The 20,804-nt window shown below is 50.8% G+C and overlaps 1 protein-coding gene across 5 annotated transcripts in view; it reads right to left on the bottom strand.

Moving 5' to 3' along the window:
* Positions 1–559: 559 nt before the first annotated feature.
* Positions 560–20,804, bottom strand: part of LOC149522156 (butyrophilin subfamily 1 member A1-like) — a 31,380-nt gene continuing 11,135 nt past the window's right edge. The window contains exons 3-7 of one of the 5 annotated variants that reach the window (XM_089770474.1): positions 18,933–19,214; positions 16,260–16,370; positions 5,285–5,299; positions 3,493–3,525; positions 560–1,119 (exon numbers count right to left, since the gene is read on the bottom strand). In XM_089770474.1, coding sequence (XP_089626600.1) covers positions 602–1,119; positions 3,493–3,525; positions 5,285–5,299; positions 16,260–16,370; positions 18,933–19,214 — 959 coding nt within the window. In that variant the 3' untranslated portion in view covers positions 560–601. Of the gene's footprint in view, positions 1,158–3,018; positions 3,050–3,492; positions 3,526–5,284; positions 5,300–6,591; positions 6,596–15,024; positions 15,050–16,259; positions 16,371–18,932; positions 19,215–20,804 lie in introns of all 5 variants that reach the window. The other 4 variants (XM_089770472.1, XM_089770473.1, XM_089770475.1 and 1 more) reach the window with 4 other exon arrangements.

The following is a 20,804-nucleotide window of genomic DNA, read 5'->3' as shown; positions in this document are numbered from 1 at the left end:
GGGGCGCCGCCGCGGCTCCTCCACGGCCCCCAGGGCGGCCAGGCGGAGAGGCAGGGGGCTGACGTTCCCCAGGTGGTGCCAGGCAGCCTCGAGCCATTGCTGGCAGGCTTGCAGCAGCAAGTCCAGAACGTGCACCAGAAGGTGCAGGGCGAGCCGTGGCTCCATGTTGCCACCTGCGGCGGCCCCCCCGAAGGGAAGCACCGACACAGACGGGCACAGAGACCGACGCTTTGCTGTCCCTCGGCGAGGTTGGCAAGCAAGCAGGAAAAGCTGAGAACCGGCTGTCCAGGGGGGGTCCCTTTAAGCACGAGCCTCAGATAGCCTCAGACAGCAGCCACACAAAGCAACTGCTGACCTGATGCCCTGCCAGAACCGGTTTCAGCTGCCCTTAAATGCCCCCCTGCGTCCAATCAGTGTGGACGCGCTAGTTCGAACTAGCAAAACGCTAGTTCGAACTAGTTTTTAGTTCTAGATGCGCTAGTTCGAACTAGCTTAGTTCGAATTAACTAATTCGAACTAAGTTAGTTCGAACTAGCGCTGTAGTGTAGACGTACCCTCAGAGTCACAGAGATTGGGGTGTGTGAGGCCAGAGGGGCTGGTGTCAGGGACACAGTCGGAGCCGGGTGTCTGTGTCCCACTCCACCCAGAGCCAGGGTCGGATTCTCTCCCCAGGGAGGGAGCCCGGCGGGAAAGTGAAGATCGGGGCCTCGGTTCCAGCATCGATAAATGTCACCTGCCCCTGGTCACAGTCCAGACAAACCCGGATCCTGCTGGGGCGGCTCAGGGGCAGGAGGGTCACAGGGTCAGTGAGAGCCTGGAACTGATCCCACCACCATCGCACAGCCCAGAACCCACCCTTGGGGCTCAGGCTGATCCCTCCCTTTCTGCTTGCAGACTCTCTGGCCACCCCCATACCCCAGTATGGCCCATCCCCCACCTCCACCTCCCAGTAATGTCTCCCGGAGGTGAAGCCCTCACAGCCTAGAACACATTCCCAACAGTCAAATCTCTCCAGGGTGTCAGGAATTGGCTGCCGTTTCTGTTCCCATCTCACACATTTCCCATCCTCCGACAGGACGAGCTGGGGATGCGCCGTGTCTGGATCCAGAGTCACATTGGCTAGGGGAGAATCAGAGCGTGAGGGGCAGAGCTCGGCCCTGGGGAGGGTCGATGGCGCCAGGGACAGAGTCTGCCCCAGCTGGGCAGTGACTCAGGGACTCTCCTGCCTCCAGGGGCGCCCGGCTCTGAGTGGGGAGCAGCCCTGAGGTCTCAGCCTTCACTCCTGAGGTTCATCCCACCGGCCAGTGACAGAGCGAAGAGATTTACTGACCCCAACCTGAGACTCAATCTTCCCCTCAGGCACCATCTGTCCCTGGTGGGGATCAGGGGCCCTGCAGAGGTGACTGGTATGGGGGGGACTTGGAGGCCACTGGCCATGTGTCCTCCCCCCAGCCCAATGGAAGGGCTGCGACAACCCCCCTCCAGCACTGGCTGCGCCTCCACCTGCCACTGCTCTGCCCCCTCCCTGCACTGTCCCTGCCCTGCCTCTTATCCCAACTGAGGCAGCCCCAGGGGAATAGCAGCACTGGGGAGGGACCAGTAGCAGCAGTGGGAGTCTACACCTTCGCCCCCCCCCCCCACCCATTCAACAGCAGCAGGAGGGAGAGACAGAGCAAAGTGACCCCGGCTCACTCTCTCCCCTGGCCCCATCCCTCTGCTTCCCCCACTACTGCTGGTTAGTGTGGGGAGGCCAGATCCCTGCTGACCCACCAAGCCCTCCCCCCAGTTCCCCCAGTGGCCACAGGCCAGCCCCTTTCCCCTCCCTCCCACTATGTAGGGGGGCATGTGACCCCTCTTGTTGCCCTTGTATTTTGCCTGTGCCCTGGGCTCACGGGGAACACCCAGGGTATTCCCCCCAACATATGGGGGAGGGGGGAATGCAGAATCCTGTGGCACCTGAGAGACTGAGGGTATGTCTACACTAGCCCCCTACTTCGAATAAGGTAGGCTAATGTAGGCATTCAGAATTGCAAATCAAGCCCGGGATTTAAATATCCCATGCTTGATTTGCATGTTCCCGGCTGGTTGCCATTTTAGAAAATCACTAGCCCAAAGAAACTGCCCGCATCTACACGCGGTAGTGAAACGGAAGTCCGATTTAAAGCCCCTAATTCGAATTAGCTGGTAAACCTCCTTGCAGAAGGAATACCAGCTAATTCGAGTTAGGGCTTTAAATCAGATTTCTGTTTCACTGCCGCGTGTAGACGCAGGCAGTTACTTTGGGCTAGTCAATTTCTAAAACAGCGATCACCCGGGAACATGCAAATCAATCATGGGATATTTAAATCCAAGGCTTGATTTGCAATTCCGAATGCCTACATTAGCCTCCCTCGTTCGAACTAGAGGGCTAGTGTAGACATACCCTAACAGATTGTTTAGGACATCAGCTTTCGAGGGTAAAACAGAGGCAGGAGTGTAGATGGACAAGAAAAGAGAGCGGGTGCTTGGACCTGCTTTCTTTTTTTGTGTTATGGATATTCCCTTCTGCAGGGGCAGAGGACAGCGGCAGGGGGCGAGTGGCAGGGGAATAAGATGGCAGATGGCAGGGTTAGAAGATGGCGGCAGGGGGCGGGTGGCGGGGGCAGAGGACAGTGGCAGGGGGCAAGTGGCAGGGGCAGAGAATGGCAGCAGGGGGCAGGTGGCAGGGGCAGAGGGCGGCGGCAGGGGGCGGGTGGCAGGGGCACAAGATAGCGGGTGGCAGGATTAGAAGATGGCGGCAGGGGGCAGGTGGCAGGGGCAGAGGATGAGGCAGGGGGCGGGTGGCAGAGGCAGAGGACAGGAGCAGAGGGCGGGTGGCAGGGGCAGGCAGCAGCAGAGACATCACCCACTGCCCTTCTTTCCTTCTCCTGGGCCGGTGAGGGATGGGAGGAGGGCAAGCCTATGGGGAAGTAACTCTGGGTTGTTGCTGCCAAGGCTGAGGCCGGGGAAAAGGCCAGAGGTGGGGCGCATGCGAGGGGCTGCAGCTGCACAATGGTCTTGTGGCGTTTCCCTAGGTTACTGCTCAGTTCCTCTTCCCTTTTCACAAGTGTCTTTTGTTAAGCTCAGGCCCAGGGCTCATGCAGGGGACGTGCTGCCTCCTAGGGCAGAGCAGCCCAGCCCAGAGAAACCCGCTGCTGCTCCGAGCCAGCCCACCCTGGCTCACAGGGTCTACGCTGGCTTGAGGGTTTTTTTCCCCAGGTTACCGGGGAGGGGCTCAAACCAGCTTTGTGCGGCTGTTGTTAAAAGGGACCCTGGACACTGAACCTGCCTCTGGTTGCTGCCGGCACCACCTGGCAGAAGAGTTGCAACCTGATGACATCTTTGAACTGCAGCTGCTGGTGCTGACGCCCTGAAATCTCAGGCCTCACCCTGCTCCCACCGTGATGGCAAAGGAGCCGCATTGTCACATGGGAGGGGACATCTGAACACTGACAAACCATTAACATCAGTTACCTTCTCCTGTAGGGAATGCAAATCTTCTCCAACCTGAAACCAAGCAGAGAAACACAGCTAAGTGATGGGAGCACAGGCTCTATCTCAGAGACAGCAATCCACGGCCCATAGGCCACAGCTGCCTTGCCAGCCCTTCCTTCTGTCATGAGCTGCACTCCCAGCTCCTCCCCTATTGCCCCTCCCCTACAGTCCCTGCTCTCCACACCACCTGCCCTAGGCTCCCTGCAGTGTGAGGGCAGCTGAATCTGGGCAGCACAGTTGTAGTGCCACCAACTCCTATGCTCTGGGTGGTGCAGTCATGAGGCAGGGTGGGTGGGTGGGTGTTGGATAGGGGACAGGAATCCAGGGGGGTGGGTGGTCTGGGGCAAGGAGCAGTGGGGGTTGGATTAGGGTGGGGAGTTCTAGGGGGCAGTAAGGAGCCGGAAAACAGGGGGTCAGATGGGGCAAATCCTGAGCCATGCCTGGCTGTTTCCTTCCCTGCCTGGCCCACCCTACAATTTCTGTATCCTGATGTGGCATCCGGTCAAAAAGTTTGCCCACCCCTGCGACGTACACTGGATTCAACATCATACAGAGTAACACCGTGCAGAAGTTGGAAGTTACAAATTCTACTATGCTACCTCTAGACTAACCATGACTTCTGAAAAATATATGCAAATTAGGTGCACATTTGCATATCTTCTTCTGATCCTTTTTTCAGAAAAGTTTTTTTTTTTCAAAAAAAAAAAAAAAAGCCGTCTAGCTGGGGTTTTTCGCGCAAAAACCCCGTTTTTCGAAAGAACCCTTATTCCTCAAGAAATGAGGTTTATAGGGTTCTTTTGAAAAAAGGGCTTTTCACATGCAAACTCCCATCTAGACTGCCTTTTTTTTTTTTTTTAACAAAAAAACTCTTCCAAAAAGGGATCGGAAGAAGATATGAAAATGAGTGTCTAATTTGCATATCTTTTCTCGGAAGTTTTGGGTAGTCTAGACATAACCCTAGAAATGTCAAATAAATCAGAAAAAAACAGAGCTACACAAACACTGCATGAGCCATGCTGTTGGGTTGTTTTGTATTTCAAACATCTCCATTGCCTGTGGAATTAGTCTTATTAAGTTACAATCAAACTTTACCTGCAAACATGTCACACTTACAAATGAGCCAAGAAACCTATTTAAAGCAACTTCCTGTTCTTGTTGAAATCAGTGATGCCTGCCATGAATCCTGTGGCTAGAGGGGTTATTCTAAAAAATACACAAAAATGAGGGAGAAGGGTTTCTTACTAGTCATAAACCATACCCCTACTAATGTTCATCTATCTTGACCAAAAGATGATTTGCATCATGTCACTTCATTTTATTTTATTGTATTTGCAGAACTAAGGTTAAGCCTCAACTTCTATTCAAATGTCAGTAATTTTTAGTAGCTCGGCATCCTCTTTCAAATGACCTTTTGGTGTGAGAATTCTCATGCTTACTCTGAAACCACCATTCATTTTAAAAGTTGTATTATAAACATGACAAAAACAAAACAACCCCCTACAGGAACACAGCCCCGTGGTGAGGACACACCTTAACGCAGCAGGGTTTACACGTAGGGAGAAAGAGAATGACACTTACCGAGTTCTGCTGCCTGTTTTTCTAGAAAACAAGGAGAAACGAATCAATGATTAGTGGGAGGGAGAGAGGGGGTGTTTCTCTTTCCAGGATCTATATGTAGGGGGTGAAGAGGGGGAGAGTTTTTAACACTGCCTAAGTGACTAGGGCGCAGAAGTCCCGATGTCCCCTACATCATTTATGCAGCTTTGGAAACCCAGTTCTCTAGTACCTCCAAATGGGCATTTACACATGGAATTTTCTGTCTTTTGAAAAATACATGAGCAACATCTGAATTTTCTGCTGTGCTCAGATTACATTTCCCCCAAAAAACCACCACTTTTTACACTAAGTGCTTTCTATTTCCTACGGAAACTTCCAGGGTCTGGGTAAGTTCTCAGACTGTTAGGGTATGTCCACACTACAAAGTTAATTCGAACTAACAGACGTTAGTTCGAATTAACTTTGATAGACACTACACATAGAAACCGCTAGTTTGAACTTAATTCGGACTAGTGGAGCGCTTAAGTCGAACTAGGTAAACCTCATTCTACGAGGACTAACACCTAGTTCGAATTCAGTAGTTCGAATTAAGGGCTGTGTAGCCACTTAATTCGAAGTAGTGGGAGGTGAGCCCTTCCCAGCTTGCCCTGGTGGCAACTCTGGGCACCACCAGAAAAACTCGTCTGCCCCCCTCCCAGCCCCAGAGCCCTTAAAGAGGCATGGTCTGGCTATGGTGCTTGTGCCAGGTGCAAGCCTGCCAGCACCCAGCCAGCAGACCCTGCACCTGGCAGGGGACGAGCCAGCCACCCGCTGCCACCCAGCCCTCCCCCTCTTCCCAGGACCAGGCTGGTGGCTCCCAGAAGCCTGCCCGGGGCCGCAAGAGGAGGGCGCCCGCCTGGTCTAGTGCGGACATCAAGAACCTCATTGAGGTTTGGGGGGAAGCCTCCAACGTCCACGACCTCCGCACTAAGCACAGGAAAGTGGCCTTCTAGGGTAGGATAGCTGCCAGTCTGGCCACCCAGGAGCAAGTTTGCATGAAAATCAAGGTGGTCGAGTGAGACCCCGACACTGAACCCTGAGCTTAGAAGATAAAAACATAAGAATGGCCATACTGGGTCAGACCAAAGGTCCATCTGGCCCAATAGCCTTTCTGCCGACAGCGGCCAACACTAGAGACCCTGGAGGGGATGGACCGAAGACAATGACCAAGCCATTTGTCTCGTATCATCCATCTCCAGCCTTCCACAAACAGAGGCCAGGGACACCATTCCTACCCCCTGGCTAATACGACTCCATGGACCCAACCTCCATGACTTTATCTAACTTTTCTTTAAACTCTGTTCTAGTTCTTGCCTTCACAGCCTCCTGCAGCGAGGAGTTCCACAGGTTAAATATTTGCTTTATGAAGAAGAACTTTCTGTTATTAGTTTGAAGCCTGCTACCCATTCATTTCATTTGGTGTCCTCTAGTCCTTCTATTATGGGAACTAATGAAGAACTTTTCTTTATGCACCCTCTCCACACCACTCATGCTTTTATAGACCTCTATCATAGCCCCCCTCCATCTCCACTTTTCTAAGCTGAAAAGTCCCACTCTCTTTAGCCTCTCTTCATATGGGACCTGTTCCAAACCCCTCATCATTTTAGTTGTCCTCCCATCTCCCACCTTCTCTCTTCCCCTTTCCCACCTCCTTTTCCCAGTCTCCTCAAGTTTTGTTCAATAAAGAGAGTTTTTATTTTTGAACACGTGTCCTTTATTTACATCAGGAAGGGGGGCTAGGGAGGGGTAAGTGGAAGGAGGTGAGGGAGGAATGGGGTACGAGCCCCTGATGGGGAGGACTGGAGTGGCTCTGCGGGCTCCTCGGCGTGGAAGCTCTCCTGCAGACCCCCGATTGACCCCCCCCACCCGGATGGCAGCCTGTGGCAAGTGCAGCCAGGCTGATGGCCAAGTGCTGTGATGTGTCGAGTGTGGGCACTCAGGGCACTCCAAGCCAGGACTGCTTTGCTGTCCCTCATTGAGGTAGACAAGCGAGCGGGGAACCCCTGAGAACTTCCTGTCCGGGGTGGGGTCGGGACCCTTTAAGCACAGCCCTCAGCTAGCCTGAGACAGCAGCTCCACGCTCTAAGTCCTAATCTGATGCCCTGCCAGCACTGCTTCCGGCCATCCTTAACCCCAGTTCAGGGTCCACTCAGTGTGAACATGCTAGTTTGAATTAGCAAAATGCTAATTCAAACTAGTTTTTAGGTCTAGATGCACTAGTTCGCATTATCTTAGTTCGAATTAACTAATTTGAATTAAGTTAGTTCGAATTAGTGCTGTAGTGTAGACATACCCTTAGAGCCAAAATGGCTGATGTAGAGCCACCCTACCTCAGAGTCAGAGCTCGCTTTCAGCCCTCTAGGGCTGTCTCTCTCCAGTGCTCATTATAAGCCATGCCTAGTACTGGTGAGGGCTGCCCTCAGCATTTATGGGTCTATATTAGACTTGTTAAATCAAATGCCAGAAGATCAACCTCCACCACTGGTTCCCAAACTATTCGGCATCACGCCCCCTTTTTGATTTTTGAGAAACTCTCTTCCTGCCCCCCCCCACAATAGCAGCAAAACTTGTTGAGAAAAAACAAAAAAAGGGAACTGATCAGGGTTGAAAAACAAAAATAGCAGCAAAACTTAGGGGGAAGGATTGATGGGGGAAACAGGGAGTGCAAAGCACACCCCCCCCCACCAGAATTTCTTTAGGACCCCCAGGGGGGCATGCCCCCCAGTTTGGGAACCCATGCTCCAGAGCATCAAGTGTCTGGTAAGCACAGATGTGACCTTAAGCCTCTCCTATTTTATAAAGTGTTAATAGCAAATCTTTCAAAAGAACTGGGAAACATGATCTCCCCCACGCTGCTCCAAGGACATGAGCATGTACAAAAATGTCACCTATGGAAAGAGACACTTACCGAGTTCTGCTGCCTGTTTCTCTAGAAAACAAGGAGAAATGAATCAATGATTAGTGGGGGGGTTTCTCTTTCCAAGATCTACATGTGGCGGGGGGGGGGGGGGGGGAGGGGAGGGGTTCCCAGCACTGCCTAAGTGACTAGGGCACAGAAGTCCCAATGTCCCTACATCACTTAGGCAGCTTTGGAAATCCTACTGCCAATGGTTAGACACACTATGGCTGAAATTAGCTTGTGCTGGGCAGGGCTAATGCGAAACCCTCTGGACCATTCGGTGCCTGCGCAGGCAGAGTGGCTGTCAGCCAGAGCCCTTGCACACCCTTTTTACAGTAAGGCTACGTCTACACTGGCACTTTTTTCCGGAAATGCTTAAAACAGATCAGTTTTCCATTATAAGTATTTCTGGAAAAAGAGCGTCTACATTGGCGGGATGCTTTTCCGGAAAAGCACTTTTTCCGGAAAAGCGTCCGTGGCCAATGTAGATGCGCTTTTACGGAAAAAAGACCCGATCGTCATTTTTGCGATCGGGGCTTTTTTGCGGAAAAGACTACTGTGCTGTCTACTCTGGCCCTTTTCCGGAACAGTTTTCTGGAAAAAGGACTTTTGCCCGAGCGGGAGCAGCATCGTTTTTCCGGAAAAGCAGCTGATTTCTTACATTAGATCGTCAGTGCTTTTCCGTAAATTCAAGGGGCCAGTGTAGACAGCTCGCAGCTTATTCCGGAAAAGCGGCTGCTTTTCCAGAATAAGTGGCCCAGTTTAGACACAGCCTAAGTGCTTTCCATTTTCTACCCAGGATTGGACTGAAACTCCCAAGGCCTTTGTAAGTTCTCAGGGTATGTCTACACTACCCCGCTAGTTCGAACTAGCGGGGTAATGTATGCATACCGCACTTGCTAATGAAGCCCGGGATTTGAATTTCCCGGGCTTCATTAGCATAAGCGGGGAGCCGCCATTTTTAAATCCCCGCTGCTTCGAACCCCGTGTAGCGCGGCTACACGGGGCTCGAACTAGGTAGTTCGGACTAAGGTGCCTATTCCGAACTACCGGTACACCTCGTTTCACGAGGAGTAACGGTAGTTCGGAATAGGACCCTAGTCCGAACTACCTAGTTCGAGCCCCGTGTAGCCGCGCTACACGGGGTTCGAAGCAGCGGGGATTTAAAAATGGCGGCTCCCCGCTTATGCTAATGAAGCCCGGGAAATTCAAATCCCGGGCTTCATTAGCAAGTGCGGTATGCATACATTACCCCGCTAGTTCGAACTAGCGGGGTAGTGTAGACATACCCTCAGATAGTTAGAGCCAAAACAGCTGATGTTGAGCCACACAAAATCGGAGTCAGGGATCGCTTTCAGCCCTCAGTATAAGCCAAGCCTGGCGCTGGTGGGGGCTGCCCTCAGCATTTGATTTACGGGTCTATACTAGACCTGCTAAATCAAACGGCAAAGATCGACCGCCAGAGCATCAAGTGTCTGGTAAGTACAGATGTGAATTTAAGCTCCCCCTATTTTAAAAAATGTAAATAGCAAATCTTCCAAAAGAACCAGGAAACACCATCACCCCCACACTGCTCCAAGGACATGAGCATGTACAAAACTGTCACGTATGGAAAGAGACACTTACCGAGTTCTGCTGCCTGTTTTTCTAGAAAACAAGGAGAAACGAATCAATGATTAGTGTGTCTGTGTGTGTGTGGGGGGGGGGGGTCTCTCTTCAGGATCTACATGCGGGGGAGGGGGAGAGTTTCTAACACTGCCTAAGTGACTAGGGCGCAGAAGTCCCGATGTCCCCTACATCATTTAGGCAGCTTTGGAACTCCTACTTGCCAAGGGGCGAGGAGTCCTGTGGCACCTTATAGACGTACTGAAGTGTTGGAGCATAAGCTTTCGTGGGCAAAGACCCACTTCATCAGATGCATATAGTGCAAATATCCAGAGGCAGGTATAAATATGCAGGCCAGGATCAGGCTGGAGATGACGAGGTGGATCCAATCAAGGAGGAGGAAGCCCACTTCTAGTAGCTGATCTGGAGGTGTGAATTCCAAGAGGAGAGAAGCTGCTTTTGTAGTTAGCAAGCCATTCACAGTCTTTGTTTAATCCAGAGTTGATTGTGTCAAACTTGAAGATGAACTGTAGCTCAGCAGTTTCTCTTTGAAGTCTGGTCCTGAAGCTTTTTTGCTGCAGGATGGTTACCTTTAGATCTGCAATTGGACCAGACTTCAAAGAGAAACTGCTGAGCTACAGTTCATCTTCAAGTTTGACACAATCAACTCTGGATTAAACAAAGACTGTGAATGGCTTGCTAACTACAGAAGCAGCTTCTCCTCTCTTGGAATTCACACCTCCAGATCAGCTACTAGAAGTGGGTCTCATCCTCCTTGATTGGATCCACCTCGTCATCTCCAGCCTGATCGTGGCCTGCATATTTATACCTGCCTCTGGATATTTGCACTACATGCATCTGATGAAGTGGGTCTTTGCCCACGAAAGCTTATGCTCCAACACTTCAGTTAGTCCATAAGGTGCCACAGGACTCCTCGTCGCTTTTGCCGATTTAGACTAACACGGCTACCCCTCTGATACTCGCCAATGGTTAGACACACAATGGCCGGGGCGGACAGTCCATATAGGCAAACTAGGCGGTCGCCTAGGGCGACAAGTTAAATGGGGTGCCAAATGGTGGCACAATATTATTGAGAGGTTTGGAGGTGGGGGCGCCTAGAGCACTTGTTGCTGGGAGCTAGTCCAGGGCCGCCCCTGACAATGTCTGAAATTGGCCTGTGTTGTGCTGGGCTAATGTGAAACCCTCTGTACCATTCGGTGCCTGTACAGGCAGAGTGGCTGTGAGCCAGGGCCCCTGCACCCCCTCCAGTACGTCACAGGCAGAGTCTTTACGCTGGCTCTAGAATGTTTAGAAATATGACGGAGACTTTGATGTATCCCTCAAAGGCAAAAAGGTTGAATTTCCCCTTTTCTTGCCTGCGCCGTGGGTCTGTGTCAGGGCTGACAGGCAGGGCCCAAAGCTCTAACACAAAATGAAGGCTGGTGATAGCGTGTGCCCTTCCAGAACATCCAGTTCAGTGGACATGACACTCTGGAGAAGCAGGGAATACAGAGGAAAGGAACAAGCCTGAACACTCTGTGTTAAGAAATGGTTTGTCAGGCAGTTTACACTCCTCTCTGTCGCCTCTTCTCCCTTCACTGCAGCTCCAAACCACTTCCCTTTATTACCCCTACTCCTCTGAACCCCAATTCTCTAGTACCTCCAAATGGGCATTTACACATTGAATTTACTGTCTTTTGAAAAATACCTGAGCAACATCTGAATTTTCTGCTGTGCTCAGATTACATTTCCCCCAAAAAACCACCACTTTTTACACTAAGTGCTTTCCATTTCCTACTGAAACTTCCAGGGTCTGGGTAAGTTCTCAGACTGTTAAAGCCAAAACGGATGATGTAGAGCCACCCTACCTCAGAGTCAGAGCTCGCTTTCAGCCCTCTAGGGCTGTCTCTCTCCAGTGCTCATTATAAGCCATGCCTAGTACTGGTGAGGGCTGCCCTCAGCATTTATGGGTCTATATTAGACTTGCTAAATCAAATGCCAGAAGATCAACCTCCACCACTGGTTCCCAAACTATTCGGCATCACGCCCCCTTTTTGATTTTTGAGAAACTCTCTTCCCGCCCCCCCCACAATAGCAGCAAAACTTGTTGAGAAAAAACAAAAAAAGGGAACTGATCAGGGTTGAAAAACAAAAATAGCAGCAAAACTTAGGGGGAAGGATTGATGGGGGGAAACAGGGAGTGCAAAGCACACCCCCCCCACCAGAATTTCTTCAGGACCCCAAGGGTGGCATGCCCCCCAGTTTGGGAACCCATGCTCCAGAGCATCAAGTGTCTGGTAAGCACAGATGTGACCTTAAGCCTCTCCTATTTTATAAAGTGTTAATAGCAAATCTTTCAAAAGAACTGGGAAACATGATCACCCCCACGCTGCTCCAAGGACATGAGCATGTACAAAAATGTCACCTATGGAAAGAGACACTTACCGAGTTCTGCTGCCTGTTTCTCTAGAAAACAAGGAGAAATGAATCAATGATTAGTGGGGGGGTTTCTCTTTCCAAGATCTACATGTGGCGGGGGGGGGGGGGGGGGAGAGGGGTTCCCAGCACTGCCTAAGTGACTAGGGCACAGAAGTCCCAATGTCCCTACATCACTTAGGCAGCTTTGGAAATCCTACTGCCAATGGTTAGACACACTATGGCTGAAATTAGCTTGTGCTGGGTAGGGCTAATGCAAAACCCTCTGGACCATTCGGTGCCTGCGCAGGCAGAGGGGCTGCCAGCCAGAGCCCTTGCACACCCTTTTTACAGTAAGGCTACGTCTACACTGGCACTTTTTTCCGGAAATGCTTAAAACAGATCAGTTTTCCATTATAAGTATTTCTGGAAAAAGAGCGTCTACATTGGCGGGATGCTTTTCCGGAAAAGCACTTTTTCCGGAAAAGCGTCCGTGGCCAATGTAGACGCGCTTTTACGGAAAAAAGACCCGATCGTCATTTTTGCGATCGGGGCTTTTTTGCGGAAAAGACTACTGTGCTGTCTACTCTGGCCCTTTTCCGGAACAGTTTTCTGGAAAAAGGACTTTTGCCCGAGCGGGAGCAGCATAGTTTTTCCGGAAAAGCAGCTGATTTCTTACATTAGATCGTCAGTGCTTTTCCGTAAATTCAAGGGGCCTGTGTAGACAGCTTGCAGCTTATTCCGGAAAAGCGGCTGCTTTTCCAGAATAAGTGGCCCAGTTTAGACACAGCCTAAGTGCTTTCCATTTTCTACCCAGGATTGGACTGAAACTCCCAAGGCCTTTGTAAGTTCTCAGATAGTTAGAGCCAAAACAGCTGATGTTGAGCCACACAAAATCGGAGTCAGGGATCGCTTTCAGCCCTCAGTATAAGCCAAGCCTGGCGCTGGTGGGGGCTGCCCTCAGCATTTGATTTACGGGTCTATACTAGACCTGCTAAATCAAACGGCAAAGATCGACCGCCAGAGCATCAAGTGTCTGGTAAGTACAGATGTGAATTTAAGCTCCCCCTATTTTAAAAAATGTAAATAGCAAATCTTTCAAAAGAACTGGGAAACATGATCACCCCCACGCTGCTCCAAGGACATGAGCATGTACAAAACTGTCACCTATGGAAAGAGACACTTACCGAGTTCTGCTGCCTGTTTCTCTAGAAAACAAGGAGAAATGAATCAATGATTAGTGGGGGGGTTTCTCTTTCCAAGATCTACATGTGGCGGGGGGAGGGGGAGGGGTTCCCAGCACTGCGTAAGTGACTAGGTCACAGAAGTCCCAGTGTCCCTACATCACTTAGGCAGCTTTGGAAATCCTACTGCCAATGGTTAGACACACTATGGCTGAAATTAGCTTGTGCTGTGCAGGGCTAATGCAAAACCCTCTGGACCATTCGGTGCCTGCGCAGGCAGAGTGGCTGTCAGCCAGAGCCCTTGCACACCCTTTTTACAGTAAGGCTACGTCTACACTGGCACTTTTTTCCAGAAATGCTTAAAACAGATCAGTTTTCCATTATAAGTATTTCTGGAAAAAGAGCGTCTACATTGGCGGGATGCTTTTCCGGAAAAGCACTTTTTCCGGAAAAGCGTCCGTGGCCAATGTAGACGCGCTTTTACGGAAAAAAGACCCGATCGTCATTTTTGCGATCGGGGCTTTTTTGCGGAAAAGACTACTGTGCTGTCTACTCTGGCCCTTTTCCGGAACAGTTTTCTGGAAAAAGGACTTTTGCCCGAGCGGGAGCAGCATCGTTTTTCTGGAAAAGCAGCTGATTTCTTACATTAGATCGTCAGTGCTTTTCCGTAAATTCAAGGGGCCAGTGTAGACAGCTCGCAGCTTATTCCGGAAAAGCGGCTGCTTTTCCAGAATAAGTGGCCCAGTTTAGACACAGCCTAAGTGCTTTCCATTTTCTACCCAGGATTGGACTGAAACTCCCAAGGCCTTTGTAAGTTCTCAGATAGTTAGAGCCAAAACAGCTGATGTTGAGCCACACAAAATCGGAGTCAGGGATTGCTTTCAGCCCTCAGTATAAGCCAAGCCTGGCGCTGGTGGGGGCTGCCCTCAGCATTTGATTTACGGGTCTATACTAGACCTGCTAAATCAAACGGCAAAGATCGACCGCCAGAGCATCAAGTGTCTGGTAAGTACAGATGTGAATTTAAGCTCCCCCTATTTTAAAAAATGTAAATAGCAAATCTTCCAAAAGAACCAGGAAACACAATCACCCCCACGCTGCTCCAAGGACATGAGCATGTACAAAACTGTCACGTATGGAAAGAGACACTTACCGAGTTCTGCTGCCTGTTTCTCTAGAAAACAAGGAGAAATGAATCAGTGATGATTGTGTGTGTGTGTGTGGAGGGGGGGGGGTTCTCTTTCCAGGATGTACATGCAGGGTGGGGTTCCCAACACTGCCTAAGTGACTAGGGCACAGGAATCCCAATGTCCCTACATCACTTTGGCAGCTTTGGAAATGCCACTTGCCAAGGGTTAGACACACGAGGCTGAAATTGGCCTGGGCTGTGCAGGGCTAATGCGAGACCCCCTGTACCATTCGGTGCCTGCGCAGGCAGAGTGGCTATAGCCAGAGCCCCCGTGTCCCCTCCAGCATGTCACAGGCAGAGTCTTCACACTGGCCCTAGAATGGTTAAAATGATGGAGACTTTGATGCATCCCACAAAGGCAAAAAGGTTGAATTTTCCCCTTTTCTTGCCTGTTCCATGGGACTGTGTCAGGGCTGGCAGGCAGGGCCCAAAGCTCTAACACATAGTGAAGTTTGGTGTTAGCTTGTGCCCTTCCAGATCATGCAGTTCAACAGACGTGATGCTCTGGCGGAGCAGGGAATACAGAGGAAAGGAACAAGCCTAAACTTACAACCCGAACTCTGCACCCTTTCAGGGGTACTTCCGTACACCCAAAATACACACACTCTGTCTGTTCCCAGTACTGAACAGGAGTTATCCACCTCAGCCCTACACCTCATGTACTCCACAGAGAGACCCTCACAAGCACTCAGTTTTATAGCCCTTCAACATCTTTTACACCCCTTCATCCATAGGCTCACCATGCCGACTGACATTACAGTTGGAGGCGTCCACACTGCGGGAGGCCAACAAAAGCAAACACTCCCATCAGTTTCCCTTAGTTCTCACCAAAGGAGGAGCACCTGGTGCTGGTGGGGGCTTCCCTCAGCATTTGATTTAAGCATCTATACCCACAAAATCAAGCACCAGAAGATTGACCTCCAGAGTGTCAAGTGTCTGGTAAGTACAGATGTGACCTTAAGCTTCTCCCATTTTAAAAAATGTGAAAAGCAAATCTTCCAAAAGAACCAGAAACACCATCCCACCTCCACTCTGCTAAAAGGACTTGAGCATGTACAAAATGTCATGTTTGGAAAGAGGGAGGAGACTTTCCAAATTGCTCTGGATGCATTTTCTCATCAGAGAGCACATTTATTTACCAGCCCATTGGCTATTCCTCAGGGAGCGCTAGTGCAGCACAAGGGTGCGCGGCACTTGATGAGCAAAAAGGGATTTTTAGGATAGAAATCAGGCTTGGCAGTGCCATGTGGGAAGGGAGACCAGAGCCAGATGGGAGAGACCCCGGAGAATGGGGAGAGGGAAGATGGCGCAGGATGCAGATACCTGCTGTGATCTAGGTCTCTGGTCCAGCCCCACAGCCCACTTGTCTTCTCCTTCCAATCCCATCGCTCCCTGAATGTCTGTAAGCGCCAACCACCCGGCCGGCTGCACTTGGGACAAGCCTGTGTCTGGCACAGCTCACCCACACAAGGGAGTGAGGGGAATGAAACCTCCGTAGTCCCAGCCTGGGCTCCCTGGCTTCTTGCTGTGGCATTGGGTGGAGGTGGCCCAGCTGGTGCAATAGGCCCCGCTGCAAAGGTGGGTGGGGATGGCCCAGGGCAGTGGACTGAGCTTTTCACTCCATCCATCAGCACTGCTGTCAGGTCCTGGGGGTCGTCCCCTGAGCCTGCAGCCAGGGCACTACTGCAGACCATCAGCCCATGGACAAAGGAGAACCTCAGTGGCATTTCCAGCCCTGTACTGCGGGGGTGGGGCAGTTCTAAGCTCCCATCATGCCAGGCCAAGTGTCAGATCTGTCCCTCTGCACGCTGCTTTGAAGGAAATCCCTTGGGAACATCCCTGCATTTCCTGCTCCAACATTTACCTTTGATTTTGAAGAGATAAACACTCAGGGCAAAGGCGCCCAGCAAAACCACCAGGGTCACTCCCAGAGACACCATCCAGGGATTCACTTTAGGGAAAAAGGGATCTGAAAAACACAAGCCCAGAGGCACCCACATCACTCAGCAAACAGGGACCCAGCTCTGATGACTCCAGTGTGTGTATGGCAGCCCCCGTGGGACCGGTCTGACACAAAGGAGGGAATGTGGCCCCATCAGCACTTCACCAAACACCACAAACCAACCAAGACAGTCATTGCATTTGCACGTTAGTGTATGAGTAAACGTGGCTTGGCATATAATAAGAGACAACGCTCGCTCTCCAGTCCCCAGAGCAGTGGAATGGGACTTGTGAGATCTTCCATGGGAACTTGGACAAGCCCTTTCCCCTCTCTGCAATGCCAACCCAAGCTATGGTCTGATTGGGCCCTAGCCTGGGGTGCCTGATTGTAAGGGGCAATGCGTGGTGCTGCTGGGCCGGGTGGGGTGGGGGCAGGGCCAGGGCCGCGCATGCAGATGACTCCAGCCATTCCTGGGCTCGGGGCATGACGGGAGTGGCTGCCCAGGCCCTTGAGTGCCCCCTCCCCTGGGCAAGAGCATTCCACTCCTCCCCCCAACCCGGCATGTGCCTCGCATGCAGCTGGGACTGGATTCCTGCCCACTGAGCAACAGCTGCCGCATGCAGTTCAGATAATGAAGAATAAGGGCACAATTATAATGTCTGCTCGGAGCACAAGAATGGCTTGGGTCGGCACTGCTTCTCTGTGGCTCCATTTCCTGGCCAGCCTTGCTAGGGCTCTGATTATTTAGACTCTTGTTCTTTTTAGCAGGCACTGACTGTCAGTCTGTGGTTTTGTGCAGAGCACAGCACAGCGGGGCTACTATCTCATACGAGGTATCTAACATAGTAACTGCTGCTATTAACAGTAACAGGTCCGAGTACTCAGTGTTAAAGTCTCTGATCACTGGGTGTTATGCCAGGGAGCACAAGGCTGTCGGTGTTACAGAACACTCAGAAACTGCAGGGTTGTCTGAAAACAACAGCTTGTAGATCCACTGTTTCCCCCATAATACATCAATGAATCATAATCACAATTCATCCAAACAACTGTGTGGGAAACGATTCATGATTTGTGGTTTTCCTTAATCTCAGGTCTAAATCCCACCAGGTCAAACCTTTTCACTCTGCCCACAATGCAAAATTCTGGAACATCCCACATCTTCACTTCTGCCCCCTCATCCTCGCTGACCTCAACACTTCCCCTTCCCTGCCATGAAATCAAAGCAAAATACCATGGCCGCCATCTCGCTGCCCAGACTGCATTGTTGGCCACTTTACAGGCCTCTCTTGGCTTCCCTTTCCCAAAGCATCAGACATGAACCTCCTGCAGTCAAGGATTTAAAAAACCATAGACAGTGGTGCTGAAATCTGGGTTTCGCTGAACTCAATCAAACTCAAACAATTGACTTCAAGGGGGTCAAGGATCTGCCTGGAGTTATTCCTTCTCTCCTAAACAGCCAGTAGAATATCTAACCATCATACATCTGTGCAGGAAAAGAAGGTTGTTTGGCTGTTTGTCTCCTGCACCTTCCCTTTACTCTTCAATCAAATACAGTTACAGGTTTCAGGTGAGACATTCAAAATCTCCTCAGTCAAAGGAAGCAAATAGAACATACCACATCCTTCAGCCAGCACAGTGCCCTTAAGGTATTTCTGACAGAGATATACAGTAACTAGACTGGCCTGATTATGCTACACAGTATGGGCAAGAATTTCAAAAGTGCCTAATGTTTACTTTACAATAGAATACATTTCTGACAGCAGAGCTATGTGAGTTGGGGTTGTGATATTTTATCAACAGAGTTATTCTGACAAAAGCCTAACTATAGACATAGTTATCCTGGAAATCCTGCACTTACATGCCCGTATAGGTTATGTCGGTTTGGGACTCTGGCATAAGATAGACTAGCAAAAGTACAACTTGGCCAGTACAGTCGGTCCCTGAGTTACAACTGGGTTACGGACCAAACACTTGGCCATAACTCGGAATTGTCGTAACTCGGAGCCCATTGAGTTACATTGCGACCGCACTGTTCGTAAGCGTGGGTTGCTTTCGTAACTCAGTGCCCACATTTACGACCGCTTCGGTCATAAGTGCGGATGGTCGTAAGTCGAGGTGGCCGTAAGTTGGGGACCAGCTGTATAGCTGTGTCCAAAACAGTGTTCCCAGTAAGTTGTGCGCTTGGGCGGCCACTCAGGAGAGATTCAGATGCCACCAAACTGATTAGCAGAGTGCACAGAGCACCCTCAGGCAGCAGGATGTGTTTCTACTGGCAGCGCACATCTGCACATTCCATAAGTGCACATAAGAACATTTATTCTGCACACATACCGAAAAAAATGAGAGAAAACATTGGTCCACACTAGAAGTGTTTTGCTGGTAGAGCTGAACTGCCAACATCATCTTAGTGTAGACAAGCCCTAAATTATTTATGTGACCAAAAAAGGTGACACCATTAGCTAACTAGGTTTCTTGAAGATTTCCATTTGTAAGTTTGTTTTAAATAGATGCTGTATTTAATCCGATTAGGAGGTTGTTGTCTTTTTTTTTCTGTTGCTGCTTAGAGAGTGGTTTTTGATGGTCACTGACCTGATATATAAAATAATGATTCCTTTTCTTGGCTGAGGCGGGTGTTCCTGACCAAACAGGACAAGTTCTGATTAGAATTTTTCATTATAATGACAGAAGTTTGTGCTCCATACAGTCCATTGGTTTCTCGGGAATTTGTCTGAGAGGCTGAAGGAAAGGCCTGTCCGTTGAGATCTCTCCACACTATCTCGGGCTCCGGGTACCACCCAGCCGACCGGCACGCCACTCGGATCCCTCCATCCTGGTAATCCTCAACCGACACATGAGGAGCAGAGCCTGAAGCTAGAGACAAATGTATAAATCCATGTTGATGTGTGCACATACTGAGCCCAGGGAATAAGAAATTAAACTTCCCCTTTATTCCCAAATGCCCATTGATTCAGGGAAATAGATGATCAAGAAACAAATTATTTCCTTGAGGGGATGGAAAGCTTTCTCCTCAGTATTGTTCCCTCCCAAGATCCACACAGACATGCCATTTTGGGACTATAGGAAACCCTTTAACTGATCATTGGATTTAGCACTAACAGATTCTGTAAAAAAATGGAGAAAAATAATCTTGGTATTGCAAATTTTCCTTCAGGTAAAATGTCACCTCTTCGATTATGGAAGCTGTTACACACACACATGCACAACTGGGGCTTTGCAATGTCAAGAGACAGGGGAGCCAGCGCACAAAGACTCTGGCTCAGTCCCTGCTCCTGCGGGTCTCTGATCAGTCTGCATCACTTTCCCCGCTGCCGCTTTACACAGAAAGGGCCGGGGAGCCGGTGCGTGAAGATCAGACTTCAGAGACCTGCGGGAGCAGGGACTGAGCCAGCATCTTTGCAGATCGGCTTCCCTGGCACTTTCAATGGGGAGCGGCAGTGGGGAAAGTGACGCCAGAACCTGACGCAAACCAGATTGCTCGCTGTAACTGCCTACCCTTATCGACTAATCAAGTAGTTGATAACCAATCCACCGACTACTCGATGAGGAATGTTACCGCATGTTAACATCCGTATTTTAGATGTGGAGTGTCTGGCGCCCAGAGGCTATTGAATGGGTATTCCTAACTGGCGCAGCTGTGACTCCTTATGTAACTAATTGCAAGTGAAGTGAAGGCTGCACAGGTCTGCCCACTACAAAGGGTGTTGTTCTCACTGCTGCGGTGCCTCCTGCAGGTAGCTCTGGGGAATCAGCCCTTTCTCTGCAGGGCGCCCCCTCCTAGCGGCGTCTCACCTGTCTATGGTCCACACTCATGTTCCAGACCCACATCGTTCCAGGAACCTGGTGGCCTCTGCAGGACACGGCCCTCCAGCAGTGCCTGCTCCAATGGGTTCTCATCCCCCTCCAGGGGTTATCGGCAGTCCTGAGTCTCTACTGCCCTTGTGGCCAACTGTGGCCTCCAAGCCCAGGCCCTCTGCCTCAGGGGCATGCAGACTGTGTGGGCCATGCCTTGGCGGTGAAGTGGAAGAAGAATGGGGGGAAGTGGAAGAAGAATGGGGGGGGGGGTGGAGGGACTCAGGTCCATCCGTTACTCTGAGTCCTGACCCAGGGACCCTCTAGCAGCTGCCTTGTCCTGCCCTCTGCTCCCCTCCACTGCCTCTTGCTCCCTGGGCCACGTCCCCTCTGGCCCTTTGCCTGGCCTTGTAGCAAGGCCTCCGTTGGGCAGGGATCAGGCTGGAGCCTCCCTCTCTAGCCCCCTGGGCCTGCCCAGCCCTGCTCTGCTGACGGTGCCTTCTCTGAGGGAACCAGGCCCTGCACCCTCCTTGGCCAGGCCCTCACTGACTCTCTCTGTGGGGCAGCTCTCTCTATAGGGATGTCCCCGCAAGCTGCACCCTGCTCGGCTCTTTCAAACCCCTCCCCACAATGGGCCAGGGCTCTGCCCAG

Source organism: Pelodiscus sinensis, chromosome 19 (genome assembly GCF_052426305.1).
Source record: "Pelodiscus sinensis isolate ZL-2025 chromosome 19, ASM5242630v1, whole genome shotgun sequence".
Lineage (NCBI taxonomy): Eukaryota > Metazoa > Chordata > Testudines > Trionychidae > Pelodiscus > Pelodiscus sinensis.
This window is presented reverse-complemented; position numbering and strand designations above follow the sequence as displayed.